General features: G+C 50.5%; 1 protein-coding gene across 1 annotated transcript in view; it reads left to right on the top strand.

The window, feature by feature from the left end:
- LOC119977131 (dynein heavy chain 10, axonemal-like) overlaps positions 1-19,605 on the top strand; it is a 552,876-nt gene that overhangs the window by 113,200 nt on the left and 420,071 nt on the right. Inside the window, 3 exon segments of the mRNA XM_038817763.1 lie at positions 3,591-3,764; positions 5,439-5,605; positions 6,385-6,536. Coding sequence (XP_038673691.1) covers positions 3,591-3,764; positions 5,439-5,605; positions 6,385-6,536 — 493 coding nt within the window.

Genomic DNA, 19,605 nt, shown 5'->3' with positions numbered 1-19,605 from the left:
GGGGCATTAGTTATAAGGAGTGGTTGAATAAACTCGGTTTGTTCTCACTGGAGCGATGGAGGTTGAGGGGCGACCTGATAAAGGTCTACAAAATTATGAGGGGCATAGACAGAGTGGATAGTCTGAGACTTTTTTCCAGGGTAGAGGGGTCAATTACTGGGCAGGACTACAGCAGCCTCGGCCTTTGCAATTGTCCAACAGCTTTTTCCCAGGGTGGAATAGTCAATTATTAGGGGGCATAGGTTTAAGGTGGGAGGGGCAAGGTTTAGAGGAGATGTTCGAGGCAAGTCTTTTACACAGAGGGTAGTGGGTGCCTGGAACTCGCTGCCGGAGGAGGTGGTGGAAGTAGTTACGATAGTGACATTTAAGGGGCATCTTGACAAATACATGAATAGGATGGGAATAGAGGGATACGGACCCCGGAAGTGTTGAAGATTGTAGTTTAGACGGGCAGCATGGTCGGCACAGGCTTGGAGGGCCGAAGGGCCTGTTCCTGTGGTGCACTTTTCTTTCTTCTTTGTTCTAATTAATTAGTTAATTATAATTCAGAGGGGTATCTAAGCCAGAGATCGGAGAGTACTGTATTTAGCTTTCACATTTATAGTAGAAATCTAGTGCTAGGAAACATAGTTAACAGTAACATTAAACAAAAAATTATTTTAAAATTTAATTTACTAATTAATTGACGCAATGTCAATTAGAGGGGTGCAGTACTCTGACTGTGAGATGTGGCAGGTCCAGGAGGCTTCCACCGTCCCAGATGGCTTCATCTGCAGAAAGTGCCCCCAACTGGGGCTCCTCACAGACCGCATGGTTCGGTTGGAGCAGCAATTGGATGCACTTAGGAGCACGCAGGTGGCGGAAAGCATCATAGATAGCAGTTATATAAATGTGGTCACACCCAAGGTGCAGGCAGAGAAATGGGTGACCACCAGAAGGGGCAGGCAGTCAGTGCAGGAATCCCCTGTGGTTGTCCCCCTCTCGAACAGGCATACCCTTTTGGATACTGTCGGGGGGGGAATAGCCTATCAGGGGAAAACTGAGGGAGTGCCGCACTGTCAGAGGGTCAGTACTGAGGGAGTGCCGCACTGTCAGAGGGTCAGTACTGAGGGAGCGCCGCACTGTCAGAGGGTCAGTACTGAGGGAGTGCCACACTGTCAGAGGGTCAGTGCTGAGTGTAATCTGTGCTATTGAATAATGTGGATGTGCTGGGTTATTATGGTATATAATTGACACCCAGGTTTGTGTCTTTTTATATTTGGAAATGTACCTTTCAAAAAAAATTCCAGTTCGTCCTGAGGAATGTGCTGTTCTGCCTGCTCAATCTTTATTGTCATGTTGAATGAGAAAAGCAGCTTATGTCGCTCAAACAGACCTGGAATACAAGGAGATGTAAACTTTAAGAAAGAAGGTTTAACGGAGCATTTGTGTGATCAGCAAGGTGAAGGATGTCAGTATTGACTGTAACATACACGAGTGCCGAGGCAGGTGGGAAGCAGGGTTAAACTTTGCACTTCTGATACGATTGGTGATATTGGTGCACGTGGACCCAATTGAACCGTTTCAAAATGTGTTCATTTTCCCCCAGGTTTATGCTCACAAATTAGCAAAATCACCTCACGGTGTAATCAAGCAGAGTTTTAAAATTTAATTTTGAAATGATGATGGCTACCCACCGTAGATCATTGCACCGGAAATGAATTGGAAAGGAAGCCTTTCCGGCCCTGCAAAGTCCTCTTTACTAATTACTAATTAATTGACGCAATGTCAATTAGAGGGGTGCAGTGCTCTGACTGTGAGATGTGGCAGGTCCAGGAGGCTTCCAGCTTCCCGGATGGCTTCATCTGCAGAAAGTGCTCCCAACTGGAGCTCCTCACAGACCGCATGGTTCGGTTGGAGCAGCAATTGGATGCACTTAGGAGCATCGCAGGTGGCGGAAAGCGTCATAGATAGCAGTTATATAAATGTGGTCACACCCAAGGTGCAGACAGAGAAATGGGTGACCACCAGAAGGGGCAGGCAGTCAGTGCAGGAATCCCCTGTGGTTGTCCCCCTCTCGAACAGGCATACCCTTTTGGATACTGTCGGGGGGGGAATAGCCTATCAGGGGAAAACAGCAGCAGCCAGAACAGTGGCACCACGGCTGGCTCTGATGTTCAGTAGGGAGGGTCAAAGCTCAGAAGAGCAATCGTCATAGGGGACTCTATAGTCAGGGGCACAGATAGGCGCTTCTGTGGACGTGAAAGAGACTCCAGGATGGTCTGTTGCCTCCCTGGTGCCAGGGTCCAGGATGTCTCAGAACGGGTAGCGGGCATCCTGAAGGGGGAGGGCTGATGCACGATCAATTGCACAAAAACGAGAGTTGGATACAATCGAGGCTTTAATACACTAAGATGTGTGGCTTCCTACAGCAGCTGGTGAAATGGCTGCTGTACAAGGAGCACACATATTTATACTCCGCCTACTGAGTGGAGCCAGCAGGCAGGGAACTACCCCGTACCTGTAGTACCACAGTGGTTCCAGCTGCAGGAGGCACAACATCTTGTGCAATAAATTGATGTACCGTCAATTACCACTAAGGGGTAACGAAGAAGAGGACAACACCGTCCCGGAGTCCCAGGTGACCACGTCGGCGCCCACATCACCACCAGGACTGAGGCGATCGCAGCAGAGAGTCAGAGCCCCGACAGACTCAATCTGTAATGTTTTTCTTTATCCCCGCCGGACTCTTTTTTTAAACACGGGGTGAATGTGGTAAACGCCACTAGTAACATATTGCATGTATTACGGTACTGCCACTGTACTACAGGTACCACAGTAAATCCCAGCCTGCTGGCTCCTCCCAGCAGGGGGTGTATAAAAGTGTATGCTCTCCTGCGCTGCTCCCATTCTGGTTCCAGCTACAGGAGGCACAACATCTTGTGCAATAAAGCCTCGATTGTTCCACCATTCTCGTCTCGTGGTAATTGACGGTACATCACAGAGAACACTGTCGATCTCCTTCACTATACTGTCCCTACTACCACTACACTCCTTATCGCTCCCCCCACTTTAATGGCTTCCTGTACCACGGTGCCATGGTCAGTCAACACATCCACCCTGCAGTCTCCATTCTCATGTAAACACGCTAAGAGAACAAAGAAGAAAGAAAAGTACAGCACAGGAACAGGCCCTTCGGCCCTCCAAGCCTGTGCCGACCATGCTGCCCGTCTAACCTAAAACCTTTTAAACTTCCGGGGTCCGTATCCCTCTATTCCCATCCTATTCATGTATTTGTCAAGATGCCCCTTAAATGTCCCTGCTTCCACCACCTCCTCCGGCAGCGGGTTCCAGGCATCCACTACCCTCTGTGTACAAAAACTTCCCTCGCACATCTCCTCTAAACTTTGCCCCTCGTACCTTAAACCTATGCCCCCTAGTAATTGACTATTCCACCCTGGGAAAGAGCTGTTGGACAATTGCAAAGGCCGAGGTTGCTGTAGTCCTGCCCTCTGGATCCTCTCACTCGCAGTCTTGTTTATCGTTTCTATCTGAAATCTGTGTATTTGTAAAACAGCCGATATCTGACAATGACTTTTGTTGCTCCACAGACGAAAGCAAAATATCTTGAAGTGGGAAGAAGGATGAGAGTATATGAAGATAAGCTGTATGATCACTGGCAAAGCGAGACTAATATAAAATTGCACCTTCTGTTAAAACAAAGCCTACTGAAAAAGATGAGTGTATCTGCCACTAGTTTGGGAAGTTCAGCTATTTTTGAATCAGTAAGCATAGAACTTTATTTGCCTCATTTTTATCACGATTAATAGTTGAAATAAGTAAATGTACAATACATGTCCTTTTCATTTTAAAAACTGATTGCGGAAATGGAGTACAGTGAGTTAACACAATGTTGTTAACTTCTTTTGTTCACGTGGACCAGGTAGTTCCACATCATTCCTCCCTTTTCTTTAGAGATGAGTACAGTGGTTTTAAATTCCTATAGAATCCAACTCTTAGTGAAAGCTGAGCACTGAACTGACAGCTTTGCACTAAGATAGATCTGCGCTTTTTGGGCAATGGGACTGTCACTCTGTGGGTTAATCCTCTGAGGTTACAGTTAAGATGTATTATTAGAACAGAAAAAAGATACAGGTTGGGGACTGGTGATTCTCGGGAAAATGCCATCCAGCACCGATTTATACAATTGATGAGTGAGGAGGCAGAGGCATGGTGGTGTTTGTCACTGCCCTAGAAATCTAGAGACCTGGGTTCCAATCCCACCATGGCAACTTTGAATTCAATAAAAATCTGGAATTAAAAAGTCTAATGATGACTTTTGTGAGGGTCACAAAGAATCCAACTTGAGTTTGTAGAGTCAAACATAAAGTAACTTGATTTACAAGAATATGTACACCAGGGCCAGTAGTTCACTACTGGTTACCACTCTGGCCAATGTATTTATACAGCTACACTGCTATTGAATGCCCCTCAGCCTCTCATTGGGGGAGCTCATATTCCCCAAGTACCATGGGGTGACCAATTGCCCCCAGTGAATAGGATCCAGGCAGGTTATAACAATGACTGTGAAATCGTTGTTGTGAAAACCTACCTGGTTCACTAATATCCTTCACTTGGGGAAGGAAACATACTGCACTTACCTGGTCTGGCCTACATGTGACCACAAACACACAGCAATGTCATGGCCACCCAATTCAAGGGCACTTTGGAAGGGCAATACATTCTGGCCCAGCCAGCAACACCCAGGTCCTGTGAAAGAATGTTTAATAATTCCTGCTCAGCTTAATTTAGCATCAGATAGAGAAATGTCACAATAGGCAGTTTGTTTGTCATAAATGTGGAATTAATTTTGTTCCGAATGATATAGTCATTTGTAAATACTTCAAATACTCCCTGAGTAAGATCTTCTACCTTGAGGTCATTAAGATAGTGGACCCATGATGGGATGGATGCAGAGAAGGGTTTCTGCTTCAATGTAAGACAGTTATTGATAAATGCAATGGGGAATTCAGGAGAAATGTCTTTACCCACGCAGTGATAAGACAGCGGAACATACTCCTACATGAAGAGGTTGAGGTAAATAGCTTAGGGGTATTTAATGGGAAGTTAGATAAACACACGAGGGAGAAAGGAATAGAAGGTTATGCCGACAACATGAGATGAAGAGGGTTGGGAGGAGACTCACATGAAGCATAAACATTTCAATGAATATTTGGGCTGAATGATGTTTTTCTGTGTTGTCTCGATGTAACGATATTCAATCCAGTTTTGCTGTTCTGCAAAACGCAAATCATCAAAAAGAAAGCCATGTTATAGCGGCCATATAATTTACATCAATAAATTATTCACATGCATAAAATAACATTGTAAAGTATCACTCTTCTATTCTCCATCTTTCAGTCAGCTGTTTTTCACTGAATTTTGCTTTTCTAACATAGAATTTGACTGCACACGAGGACTGGTATGATGCTAATTCCACATATGACGTGAACTTTGCTCCAGAACTGCAAGAGATTATAATGGAATCCAAGTATATGGAGCAATTAGGATTTCAAATACCACAGCTAGCCAGGAATGTCGCTCTACAAGAACAGAAGTTTATCCGGTATGATGTTTGTGTAAGAAAGCTTGATAGTACAAATCATAGGATGATAAAATCTCTACAGTGCAGAAGAAGGCCATTCAGCCCATTGAGTCTGCACCAACCCTGTGAAAGAGCACTTTATCTAGGCCCAGTCCCCCGCCCTATCCCAGTAATCCCACCTAGCCTTGGGGCAATATAACACGGCCAATTCACCTAACCTACATATCTTTGGCCTGTGTTTGATCCACAGAAATCTCTATGTATTCTCAGTGTGTCAGTGGTTCTTTGACTGATTATGAGGGACTCTTCAATATAATGGGAAAGGGACATCTTTCCACATGCAGTGTGGTGTGGTTTGACTTCAGTGTGAAACAGTCTTGTTTCATGCATGCATGAAAATGCATTTATGTACAGCTTCAAAGCAGTCTAAATTGCTTTACAACCAAGTACTGCTTTAAATGTAGTCACAATCACCCCAAACGATTGAGGGCTAAATAGCAGCCAAGGCACAACTTTGAAATATTGCCTTGGATCATGCCCTGACATTGCAAACTGTACCCCTAATAGCGCAACATTCTCTCAATACTACACTGAATTCTTTCTCTAGATTTGTGCTCAAATCTCTGGATTAGGGATTGAACACACAGCTATTGACTTGAGACAACAGTGATACCAACTGGACCTATTTGATGCTAGTTTGGAGGATTTGGGGGAAGCTAGGTAATGTTGAGTATAGCGTGTCATTCACTCTCTGTGGTACTGGAATAATGTACGGTGTATTTTACTACTTGGGTCTTTAGGTACACCACTGGACTAAAGAACATGCTCCATCGATATGGAAAACTGATGAATTCCCTAAGTTCAGCAGAGACTAAACTGATGACAGAACATATCCGTGAGCTTCACCGAGTTATTCGGTCAGGTTATAGAAGACTAAACTGGAATTCATTAGGTAATCATCACTAATTTATTATGCTTCTTATCAGTGTTTGGATAGTTTGATAACAGCTGCAATTGGTCAGCCATCGCTTTCCAGGAGGAAACTGTAAGCTTGTAATAACCATCAAATCTCCCAGGATATCTTAATTTCAGAACTCAGAAACTTTGAAATAATAAATGTTAGATTTTCAATTATTTGACAATATTACCATTGCTTGCATTCTTGATGGTGCAAAAGAGTATGTGTGGGGGTTGAGCCGGCAATACTGAAGTTTACAGCCACCTTCAGCCAGGAGTGAGTAGAAGATCTATCTCGCTCTCCTCCTAAGATCCCCGCATAACAGGATGTCAGTCTTCAGCTAATTCAGTTCACCCCACTCGATATGATAGAATGGCTGAGGACACTGGATATTGCAAATGCTATGGGCCCCGACAATACCTGTAATGTGAAATAAAAATATGGGGCATAATTTTTTGTGTCTGTTTGCCGAGCGAACAATTGCCGTTATGGCCACTAAGCCTCGGGTCAGGGCAGATCCCAGAAAGGGCGTGGACTTGCTTACCATAAATATGCATGTATTTTGATATAATTAGACGGTTTTCTGCCGTACGGCAGCATGGCGGGGCAAATCACTACTGGTTTTCAAAAATGTGGCTGGGCAGTGTACGGTGACAGTATGGGGCAGTGTATGCTGACAGTATGGGGCAGTGTATGCTGACAGTATGGGGCAGTGTATGCTGACAGTATGGGGCAGTGTATGCTGACAGTATGGGGCAGTGTACGCTGACAGTATGGGGCAGTGTATGCTGACAGTATGGGGCAGTGTACGGTGACAGTATGGGGCAGTGTATGCTGACAGTATGGGGCAGTGTATGCTGACAGTATGGGGCAGTGTATGCTGACAGTATGGGGCAGTGTATGCTGACAGTATGGGGCAGTGTATGCTGACAGTATGGGGCAGTGTACGGTGACAGTATGGGGCAGTGTATGCTGACAGTATGGGGCAGTGTATGCTGACAGTATGGGGCAGTGTATGCTGACAGTATGGGGCAGTGTATGCTGACAGTATGGGGCAGTGTATGCTGACAGTATGGGGCAGTGTACGGTGACAGTATGGGGCAGTGTACGGTAACAGTATGGGGCAGTGTACGCTGACAGTATGGGGCAGTGTACGGTGACAGTATGGGGCAGTGTATGCTGACAGTATGGGGCAGTGTACGGTGACAGTATGAGGCAGTGTACGGTGACAGTATTGGACAGTGTATGCTGACAGTATGGGGCAGTGTACGGTGACAGTATGGGGCAGTGTATGCTGACAGTATGGGGTAGTGTATGCTGACAGTATGGGGCAGTGTACGCTGACAGTATGGGGCAGTGTACGCTGACAGTATGGGGCAGTGTATGCTGACAGTATGGGGCAGTGTACGGTGACAGTATGGGGCAGTGTATGCTGACAGTATGGGGCAGTGTACGGTGACAGTATGGGGCAGTGTATGCTGACAGTATGGGGCAGTGTATGCTGACAGTATGGGGCAGTGTACGGTGACAGTATGGGGCAGTGTACGCTGACAGTATGGGGCAGTGTATGCTGACAGTATGGGGCAGTGTATGCTGACAGTATGGGGCAGTGTATGCTGACAGTATGGGGCAGTGTATGCTGACAGTATGGGGCAGTGTACGGTGACAGTATGGGGCAGTGTACGGTGACAGTATGGGGCAGTGTACGGTGACAGTATGGGGCAGTGTACGGTGACAGTATGGGGCAGTGTATGCTGACAGTATGGGGCAGTGTATGCTGACAGTATGGGGCAGTGTACGGTGACAGTATGGGGCAGTGTATGCTGACAGTATGGGGCAGTGTATGCTGACAGTATGGGGCAGTGTACGGTGACAGTATGGGGCAGTGTATGCTGACAGTATGGGGCAGTGTATGCTGACAGTATGGGGCAGTGTACGGTGACAGTATGGGGCAGTGTATGCTGACAGTATGGGGCAGTGTACGGTGACAGTATGGGGCAGTGTATGCTGACAGTATGGGGCAGTGTACGCTGACAGTATGGGGCAGTGTATGCTGACAGTATGGGGCAGTGTATGCTGACAGTATGGGGCAGTGTATGCTGACAGTATGGGGCAGTGTATGCTGACAGTATGGGGCAGTGTACGCTGACAGTATGGGGCAGTGTATGCTGACAGTATGGGGCAGTGTATGCTGACAGTATGGGGCAGTGTATGCTGACAGTATGGGGCAGTGTATGCTGACAGTATGGGGCAGTGTACGGTGACAGTATGGGGCAGTGTACGGTGACAGTATGGGGCAGTGTACGGTGACAGTATGGGGCAGTGTACGGTGACAGTATGGGGCAGTGTATGCTGACAGTATGGGGCAGTGTACGGTGACAGTATCGGGCAGTGTACGGTGACAGTATGGGGCAGTGTACGGTGACAGTATGGGGCAGTGTATGCTGACAGTATGGGGCAGTGTATGCTGACAGTATGGGGCAGTGTATGCTGACAGTATGGGGCAGTGTACGGTGACAGTATGGGGCAGTGTATGCTGACAGTATGGGGCAGTGTACGGTGACAGTATGGGGCAGTGTATGCTGACAGTATGGGGCAGTGTACGGTGACAGTATGGGGCAGTGTACGGTGACAGTATGGGGCAGTGTATGCTGACAGTATGGGGCAGTGTACGGTGACAGTATGGGGCAGTGTATGCTGACAGTATGGGGCAGTGTACGGTGACAGTATGAGGCAGTGTATGCTGACAGTATGGGGCAGTGTATGCTGACAGTATGGGGCAGTGTATGCTGACAGTATGGGGCAGTGTATGCTGACAGTATGGGGCAGTGTACGGTGACAGTATGGGGCAGTGTATGCTGACAGTATGGGGCAGTGTATGCTGACAGTATGGGGCAGTGTATGCTGACAGTATGGGGCAGTGTACGGTGACAGTATGGGGCAGTGTACGGTGACAGTATGGGGCAGTGTACGGTGACAGTATGGGGCAGTGTACGGTGACAGTATCGGGCAGTGTATGCTGACAGTATGGGGCAGTGAATGCTGACAGTATGAGGCAGTGTACGGTGACAGTATGGGGCAGTGTACGGTGACAGTATGAGGCAGTGTACGCTGACAGTATGGGGCAGTGTACGGTGACAGTATGGGGCAGTGTACGGTGACAGTATGGGGCAGTGTATGCTGACAGTATGGGGCAGTGTACGGTGGCAGTATGGGGCAGTGTATGCTGACAGTATGGGGCAGTGTATGCTGACAGTATGGGGCAGTGTATGCTGACAGTATGGGGCAGTGTACGGTGACAGTATGGGGCAGTGTATGCTGACAGTATGGGGCAGTGTATGCTGACAGTATGGGGCAGTGTACGGTGACAGTATGGGGCAGTGTATGCTGACAGTATGGGGCAGTGTACGGTGACAGTATGGGGCAGTGTATGCTGACAGTATGGGGCAGTGTATGCTGACAGTATGGGGCAGTGTATGCTGACAGTATGGGGCAGTGTATGCTGACAGTATGGGGCAGTGTACGGTGACAGTATGGGGCAGTGTATGCTGACAGTATGGGGCAGTGTATGCTGACAGTATGGGGCAGTGTACGGTGACAGTATGGGGCAGTGTATGCTGACAGTATGGGGCAGTGTATGCTGACAGTATGGGGCAGTGTATGCTGACAGTATGGGGCAGTGTATGCTGACAGTATGGGGCAGTGTACGGTGACAGTATGGGGCAGTGTATGCTGACAGTATGGGGCAGTGTATGCTGACAGTATTGGGCAGTGTATGCTGACAGTATGGGGCAGTGTATGCTGACAGTATGGGGCAGTGTACGGTGACAGTATGGGGCAGTGTATGCTGACAGTATGGGGCAGTGTACGGTGACAGTATGGGGCAGTGTACGGTGACAGTATGGGGCAGTGTACGGTGACAGTATGGGGCAGTGTATGCTGACAGTATGGGGCAGTGTATGCTGACAGTATGGGGCAGTGTACGGTGACAGTATGGGGCAGTGTACGCTGACAGTATGGGGCAGTGTACGGTGACAGTATGGGGCAGTGTACGCTGACAGTATGGGGCAGTGTATGCTGACAGTATGGGGCAGTGTATGCTGACAGTATGGGGCAGTGTATGCTGACAGTATGGGGCAGTGTATGCTGACAGTATCGGGGCAGTGTACGGTGACAGTATGGGGCAGTGTACGCTGACAGTATGGGGCAGTGTACGGTGACAGTATGGGGCAGTGTACGCTGACAGTATGGGGCAGTGTACGCTGACAGTATGGGGCAGTGTATGCTGACAGTATGGGGCAGTGTACGGTGACAGTATCGGGCAGTGTATGCTGACAGTATGGGGCAGGGTACGGTGACAGTATGGGGCAGTGTACGGTGACAGTATGGGGCAGTGTATGCTGACAGTATGGGGCAGTGTACGGTGACAGTATGGGGCAGTGTACGGTGACAGTATGGGGCAGTGTACGGTGACAGTATGGGGCAGTGTATGCTGACAGTATGGGGCAGTGTATGCTGACAGTATGGGGCAGTGTATGCTGACAGTATGGGGCAGTGTATGCTGACAGTATGGGGCAGTGTATGCTGACAGTATGGGGCAGTGTATGCTGACAGTATGGGGCAGTGTATGCTGACAGTATGGGGCAGTGTACGGTGACAGTATGGGGCAGTGTATGCTGACAGTATGGGGCAGTGTATGCTGACAGTATGGGGCAGTGTACGGTGACAGTATGGGGCAGTGTACGGTGACAGTATGGGGCAGTGTACGGTGACAGTATGGGGCAGTGTACGCTGACAGTATGGGGCAGTGTATGCTGACAGTATGGGGCAGTGTACGGTGACAGTATGGGGCAGTGTACGGGGACAGTATGGGGCAGTGTATGCTGACAGTATGGGGCAGTGTATGCTGACAGTATGGGGCAGTGTATGCTGACAGTATGGGGCAGTGTATGCTGACAGTATGGGGCAGTGTATGCTGACAGTATGGGGCAGTGTATGCTGACAGTATGGGGCAGTGTACGCTGACAGTATGGGGCAGTGTACGGTGACAGTATGGGGCAGTGTACGCTGACAGTATGGGGCAGTGTATGCTGACAGTATGGGGCAGTGTATGCTGACAGTATGGGGCAGTGTATGCTGACAGTATGGGGCAGTGTACGGTGACAGTATGGGGCAGTGTACGGTGACAGTATGGGGCAGTGTATGCTGACAGTATGGGGCAGTGTATGCTGACAGTATGGGGCAGTGTATGCTGACAGTATGGGGCAGTGTACGCTGACAGTATGGGGCAGTGTATGCTGACAGTATGGGGCAGTGTACGGTGACAGTATGGGGCAGTGTACGCTGACAGTATGGGGCAGTGTATGCTGACAGTATGGGGCAGTGTACGGTGACAGTATGGGGCAGTGTACGCTGACAGTATGGGGCAGTGTACGGTGACAGTATGGGGCAGTGTATGCTGACAGTATGGGGCAGTGTATGGTGACAGTATGGGGCAGTGTATGCTGACAGTATGGGGCAGTGTATGCTGACAGTATGGGGCAGTGTACGGTGACAGTATGGGGCAGTGTATGCTGACAGTATGGGGCAGTGTACGCTGACAGTATGGGGCAGTGTATGCTGACAGTATGGGGCAGTGTACGGTGACAGTATGGGGCAGTGTACGGTGACAGTATGGGGCAGTGTATGCTGACAGTATGGGGCAGTGTACGCTGACAGTATGGGGCAGTGTATGCTGACAGTATGGGGCAGTGTATGCTGACAGTATGGGGCAGTGTATGCTGACAGTATGGGGCAGTGTACGGTGACAGTATGGGGCAGTGTATGCTGACAGTATGGGGCAGTGTATGCTGACAGTATGGGGCAGTGTACGCTGACAGTATCGGGCAGTGTATGCTGACAGTATGGGGCAGTGTATGCTGACAGTATGGGGCAGTGTACGGTGACAGTATGGGGCAGTGTACGGTGACAGTATGGGGCAGTGTATGCTGACAGTATGGGGCAGTGTATGCTGACAGTATGGGGCAGTGTACGGTGACAGTATGGGGCAGTGTATGCTGACAGTATGGGGCAGTGTATGCTGACAGTATGGGGCAGTGTACGGTGACAGTATGGGGCAGTGTACGGTGACAGTATGGGGCAGTGTACGGTGACAGTATGGGGCAGTGTATGCTGACAGTATGGGGCAGTGTACGGTGACAGTATGGGACAGTGTATGCTGACAGTATGGGGCAGTGTATGCTGACAGTATGGGGCAGTGTATGCTGACAGTATGGGGCAGTGTATGCTGACAGTATGGGGCAGTGTATGCTGACAGTATGGGGCAGTGTACGCTGACAGTATGGGGCAGTGTACGGTGACAGTATGGGGCAGTGTATGCTGACAGTATGGGGCAGTGTACGGTGACAGTATGGGGCAGTGTATGCTGACAGTATGGGGCAGTGTACGGTGACAGTATGGGGCAGTGTATGCTGACAGTATGGGGCAGTGTATGCTGACAGTATGGGGCAGTGTATGCTGACAGTATGGGGCAGTGTATGCTGACAGTATGGGGCAGTGTACGGTGACAGTATGGGGCAGTGTATGCTGACAGTATGGGGCAGTGTATGCTGACAGTATGGGGCAGTGTATGCTGACAGTATGGGGCAGTGTACGGTGACAGTATGGGGCAGTGTACGGTGACAGTATGGGGCAGTGTACGGCTGACAGTATGGGGCAGTGTACGGTGACAGTATCGGGCAGTGTATGCTGACAGTATGGGGCAGTGAATGCTGACAGTATGGGCAGTGTACGGTGACAGTATGGGGCAGTGTACGGTGACAGTATGAGGCAGTGTACGCTGACAGTATGGGGCAGTGTACGGTGACAGTATGGGGCAGTGTACGGTGACAGTATGGGGCAGTGTATGCTGACAGTATGGGGCAGTGTACGGTGACAGTATGGGGCAGTGTATGCTGACAGTATGGGGCAGTGTATGCTGACAGTATGGGGCAGTGTATGCTGACAGTATGGGGCAGTGTACGCTGACAGTATGGGGCAGTGTATGCTGACAGTATGGGGCAGTGTATGCTGACAGTATGGGGCAGTGTACGGTGACAGTATGGGGCAGTGTATGCTGACAGTATGGGGCAGTGTACGGTGACAGTATGGGGCAGTGTATGCTGACAGTATGGGGCAGTGTATGCTGACAGTATGGGGCAGTGTATGCTGACAGTATGGGGCAGTGTATGCTGACAGTATGGGGCAGTGTACGGTGACAGTATGGGGCAGTGTATGCTGACAGTATGGGGCAGTGTATGCTGACAGTATGGGGCAGTGTATGCTGACAGTATGGGGCAGTGTACGGTGACAGTATGGGGCAGTGTATGCTGACAGTATGGGGCAGTGTATGCTGACAGTATGGGGCAGTGTATGCTGACAGTATGGGGCAGTGTACGCTGACAGTATGGGGCAGTGTACGGTGACAGTATGGGGCAGTGTACGCTGACAGTATGGGGCAGTGTATGCTGACAGTATGGGGCAGTGTACGGTGACAGTATGGGGCAGTGTATGCTGACAGTATGGGGCAGTGTACGGTGACAGTATGGGGCAGTGTACGGTGACAGTATGGGGCAGTGTACGGCTGACAGTATGGGGCAGTGTACGCTGACAGTATGGGGCAGTGTATGCTGACAGTATGGGGCAGTGTATGCTGACAGTATGGGGCAGTGTATGCTGACAGTATGGGGCAGTGTATGCTGACAGTATGGGGCAGTGTATGCTGACAGTATGGGGCAGTGTACGCTGACAGTATGGGGCAGTGTATGCTGACAGTATGGGGCAGTGTACGGTGACAGTATGGGGCAGTGTACGCTGACAGTATGGGGCAGTGTACGGTGACAGTATGGGGCAGTGTACGCTGACAGTATGGGGCAGTGTACGCTGACAGTATGGGGCAGTGTATGCTGACAGTATGGGGCAGTGTACGGTGACAGTATGGGGCAGTGTATGCTGACAGTATGGGGCAGTGTACGCTGACAGTATGGGGCAGTGTACGGTGACAGTATGGGGCAGTGTATGCTGACAGTATGGGGCAGTGTACGGTGACAGTATGGGGCAGTGTACGGTGACAGTATGGGGCAGTGTACGGTGACAGTATGGGGCAGTGTATGCTGACAGTATGGGGCAGTGTATGCTGACAGTATGGGGCAGTGTATGCTGACAGTATGGGGCAGTGTATGCTGACAGTATGGGGCAGTGTATGCTGACAGTATGGGGCAGTGTATGCTGACAGTATGGGGCAGTGTATGCTGACAGTATGGGGCAGTGTACGGTGACAGTATGGGGCAGTGTATGCTGACAGTATGGGGCAGTGTATGCTGACAGTATGGGGCAGTGTATGCTGACAGTATGGGGCAGTGTACGGTAACAGTATGGGGCAGTGTACGGTGACAGTATGGGGCAGTGTATGCTGACAGTATGGGGCAGTGTACGGTGACAGTATGGGGCAGTGTACGGTGACAGTATGGGGCAGTGTACGGTGACAGTATGGGGCAGTGTACGCTGACAGTATGGGGCAGTGTATGCTGACAGTATGGGGCAGTGTACGGTGACAGTATGGGGCAGTGTACGGGGACAGTATGGGGCAGTGTATGCTGACAGTATGGGGCAGTGTATGCTGACAGTATGGGGCAGTGTATGCTGACAGTATGGGGCAGTGTATGCTGACAGTATGGGGCAGTGTATGCTGACAGTATGGGGCAGTGTATGCTGACAGTATGGGGCAGTGTACGCTGACAGTATGGGGCAGTGTACGGTGACAGTATGGGGCAGTGTACGCTGACAGTATGGGGCAGTGTATGCTGACAGTATGGGGCAGTGTATGCTGACAGTATGGGGCAGTGTATGCTGACAGTATGGGGCAGTGTACGGTGACAGTATGGGGCAGTGTACGGTGACAGTATGGGGCAGTGTATGCTGACAGTATGGGGCAGTGTATGCTGACAGTATGGGGCAGTGTATGCTGACAGTATGGGGCAGTGTACGCTGACAGTATGGGGCAGTGTATGCTGACAGTATGGGGCAGTGTACGGTGACAGTATGGGGCAGTGTACGCTGACAGTATGGGGCAGTGTATGCTGACAGTATGGGGCAGTGTACGGTGACAGTATGGGGCAGTGTACGCTGACAGTATGGGGCAGTGTACGGTGACAGTATGGGGCAGTGTATGCTGACAGTATGGGGCAGTGTATGGTGACAGTATGGGGCAGTGTATGCTGACAGTATGGGGCAGTGTATGCTGACAGTATGGGGCAGTGTACGGTGACAGTATGGGGCAGTGTATGCTGACAGTATGGGGCAGTGTACGCTGACAGTATGGGGCAGTGTATGCTGACAGTATGGGGCAGTGTACGGTGACAGTATGGGGCAGTGTACGGTGACAGTATGGGGCAGTGTATGCTGACAGTATGGGGCAGTGTACTGCTGACAGTATGGGGCAGTGTATGCTGACAGTATGGGGCAGTGTATGCTGACAGTATGGGGCAGTGTATGCTGACAGTATGGGGCAGTGTACGGTGACAGTATGGGGCAGTGTATGCTGACAGTATGGGGCAGTGTATGCTGACAGTATGGGGCAGTGTACTGCTGACAGTATGGGGCAGTGTATGCTGACAGTATGGGGCAGTGTATGCTGACAGTATGGGGCAGTGTACTGCTGACAGTATGGGGCAGTGTACGGTGACAGTATGGGGCAGTGTATGCTGACAGTATGGGGCAGTGTATGCTGACAGTATGGGGCAGTGTACGGTGACAGTATGGGGCAGTGTATGCTGACAGTATGGGGCAGTGTATGCTGACAGTATGGGGCAGTGTACGGTGACAGTATGGGGCAGTGTACGGCTGACAGTATGGGGCAGTGTATGCTGACAGTATGGGGCAGTGTATGCTGACAGTATGGGGCAGTGTACGGCTGACAGTATGGGCAGTGTATGCTGACAGTATGGGGCAGTGTATGCTGACAGTATGGGGCAGTGTATGCTGACAGTATGGGGCAGTGTATGCTGACAGTATGGGGCAGTGTACTGCTGACAGTATGGGGCAGTGTACGCTGACAGTATGGGGCAGTGTATGCTGACAGTATGGGGCAGTGTACGGCTGACAGTATGGGGCAGTGTACGCTGACAGTATGGGGCAGTGTATGCTGACAGTATGGGGCAGTGTATGCTGACAGTATGGGGCAGTGTACGGTGACAGTATGGGGCAGTGTATGCTGACAGTATGGGGCAGTGTATGCTGACAGTATGGGGCAGTGTATGCTGACAGTATGGGGCAGTGTACGCTGACAGTATGGGGCAGTGTATGCTGACAGTATGGGGCAGTGTACGCTGACAGTATGGGCGGCCAGGTATGCTGACCAGTTATGGGGCAGTGTATGCTGACCGTATGGGGCAGTGTACGGGTGACAGTATGGCGGCAGTGTATGCTGACAGTATGGGGCAGTGTATGCTGACAGTATGGGGCACAGTGTACGCTGACAGTATGGGGACAGTGTACTGACAGTATGGGGCAGTGTATGCTGACAGTATGGGTGCCAGTGTACGGTTTGACAGTATGGGGCAGTGTATGCTGACAGTATGGTGGCCGTGTATGCTGACAGTATGGGGCAGTGTATGCTGGACAGTATGGGGCAGTAGTGTATGCTGACAGTTTATGGGGCAGCGTTATGCTGACAGTATGGGGCAGTGTACGGTGCAGTATGGGGCATGCTGACAGTATGGGGCAGTGTACGGCTGACAGTATGGGGCAGTGTACGGTGACAGTATGGGGCAGTGTACGGTGACAGTATGGGGCAGTGTACGGTGACAGTATGGGCAGTGTATGCTGACAGTATGGGGCAGTGTATGCTGACAGTATGGGGCAGTGTACGGTGACAGTATGGGGCAGTGTATGCTGACAGTATGGGGCAGTGTATGCTGACAGTATGGGGCAGTGTACGGTGACAGTATGGGGCAGTGTATGCTGACAGTATTGGGCAGTGTATGCTGACAGTATGGGGCAGTGTATGCTGACAGTATGGGGCAGTGTATGCTGACAGTATGGGGCAGTGTATGCTGACAGTATGGGGCAGTGTACGGTGACAGTATGGGGCAGTGTATGCTGACAGTATGGGGCAGTGTATGCTGACGGTATGGGGCAGTGTACGGTGACAGCATGGGGCAGTGTACGGTGACAGTATGGGGCAGTGTATGCTGACAGTATGGGGCAGTGTATGCTGACAGTATGGGGCAGTGTATGCTGACAGTATGGGGCAGTGTATGCTGACAGTATGGGGCAGTGTATGCTGACAGTATGGGGCAGTGTATGCTGACAGTATGGGGCAGTGTACGCTGACAGTATGGGGCAGTGTACGCTGACAGTATGGGGCAGTGTATGCTGACAGTATGGGGCAGTGTATGCTGACAGTATGGGGCAGTGTACGGTGACAGTATGGGGCAGTGTACGGTGACAGTATGGGGCAGTGTATGCTGACAGTATGGGGCAGTGTATGCTGACAGTATGGGGCAGTGTATGCTGACAGTATGGGCAGTAGACAGTATGGGGCAGTGTACGGTGACAGTATGGGGCAGTGTACGGTGACAGTATGGGGCAGTGTATGCTGACAGTATGGGGCAGTGTATGCTGACAGTATGGGGCAGTGTACGGTGACAGTATGGGGCAGTGTACGGTGACAGTATGGGGCAGTGTATGCTGACAGTATGGGGCAGTGTACGCTGACAGTATGGGGCAGTGTATGCTGACAGTATGGGGCAGTGTACGGTGACAGTATGGGGCAGTGTACGGTGACAGTATGGGGCAGTGTACGGTGACAGTATGGGGCAGTGTACGGTGACAGTATGGGGCAGTGTATGCTGACAGTATGGGGCAGTGTATGCTGACAGTATGGGGCAGTGTACGGTGACAGTATGGGGCAGTGTACGCTGACAGTATGGGGCAGTGTACGCTGACAGTATGGGGCAGTGTACGGTGACAGTATGGGGCAGTGTACGCTGACAGTATGGGGCAGTGTACGGTGACAGTATGGGGCAGTGTATGCTGACAGTATGGGGCAGTGTATGCTGACAGTATGGGGCAGTGTACGCTGACAGTATGGGGCAGTGTACGGTGACAGTATGGGGCAGTGTATGCTGACAGTATGGGGCAGTGTATGCTGACAGTATGGGGCAGTGTACGCTGACAGTATGGGGCAGTGTATGCTGACAGTATGGGGCAGTGTATGCTGACAGTATGGGGCAGTGTACGCTGACAGTATGGGGCAGTGTACTGCTGACAGTATGGGGCAGTGTATGCTGACAGTATGGGGCAGTGTATGCTGACAGTATGGGGCAGTGTATGCTGACAGTATGGGGCAGTGTACGCTGACAGTATGGGGCAGTGTATGCTGACAGTATGGGGCAGTGTATGCTGACAGTATGGGGCAGTGTATGCTGACAGTATGGGGCAGTGTACGCTGACAGTATGGGGCAGTGTATGCTGACAGTATGGGGCAGTGTATGCTGACAGTATGGGGCAGTGTACGCTGACAGTATGGGGCAGTGTACGCTGACAGTATGGGGCAGTGTATGCTGACAGTATGGGGCAGTGTATGCTGACAGTATGGGGCAGTGTATGCTGACAGTATGGGGCAGTGTATGCTGACAGTATGGGGCAGTGTATGCTGACAGTATGGGGCAGTGTATGCTGACAGTATGGGGCAGTGTATGCTGACAGTATGGGGCAGTGTATGCTGACAGTATGGGGCAGTGTATGCTGACAGTATGGGGCAGTGTATGGCTGACAGTATGGGGCAGTGTATGCTGACAGTATGGGGCAGTGTACGGTGACAGTATGGGGCAGTGTACGGTGACAGTATGGGGCAGTGTACGGTGACAGTATGGGTCAGTGTATGCTGACAGTATGGGGCAGTGTATGCTGACAGTATGGGTCAGTGTATGCTGACAGTATGGGGCAGTGTATGCTGACAGTATGGGGCAGTGTATGCTGACAGTATGGGGCAGTGTATGCTGACAGTATGGGGCAGTGTATG

Source organism: Scyliorhinus canicula, chromosome 1 (genome assembly GCF_902713615.1).
Source record: "Scyliorhinus canicula chromosome 1, sScyCan1.1, whole genome shotgun sequence".
Taxonomy (NCBI): domain Eukaryota; kingdom Metazoa; phylum Chordata; class Chondrichthyes; order Carcharhiniformes; family Scyliorhinidae; genus Scyliorhinus; species Scyliorhinus canicula.
This window is presented reverse-complemented; position numbering and strand designations above follow the sequence as displayed.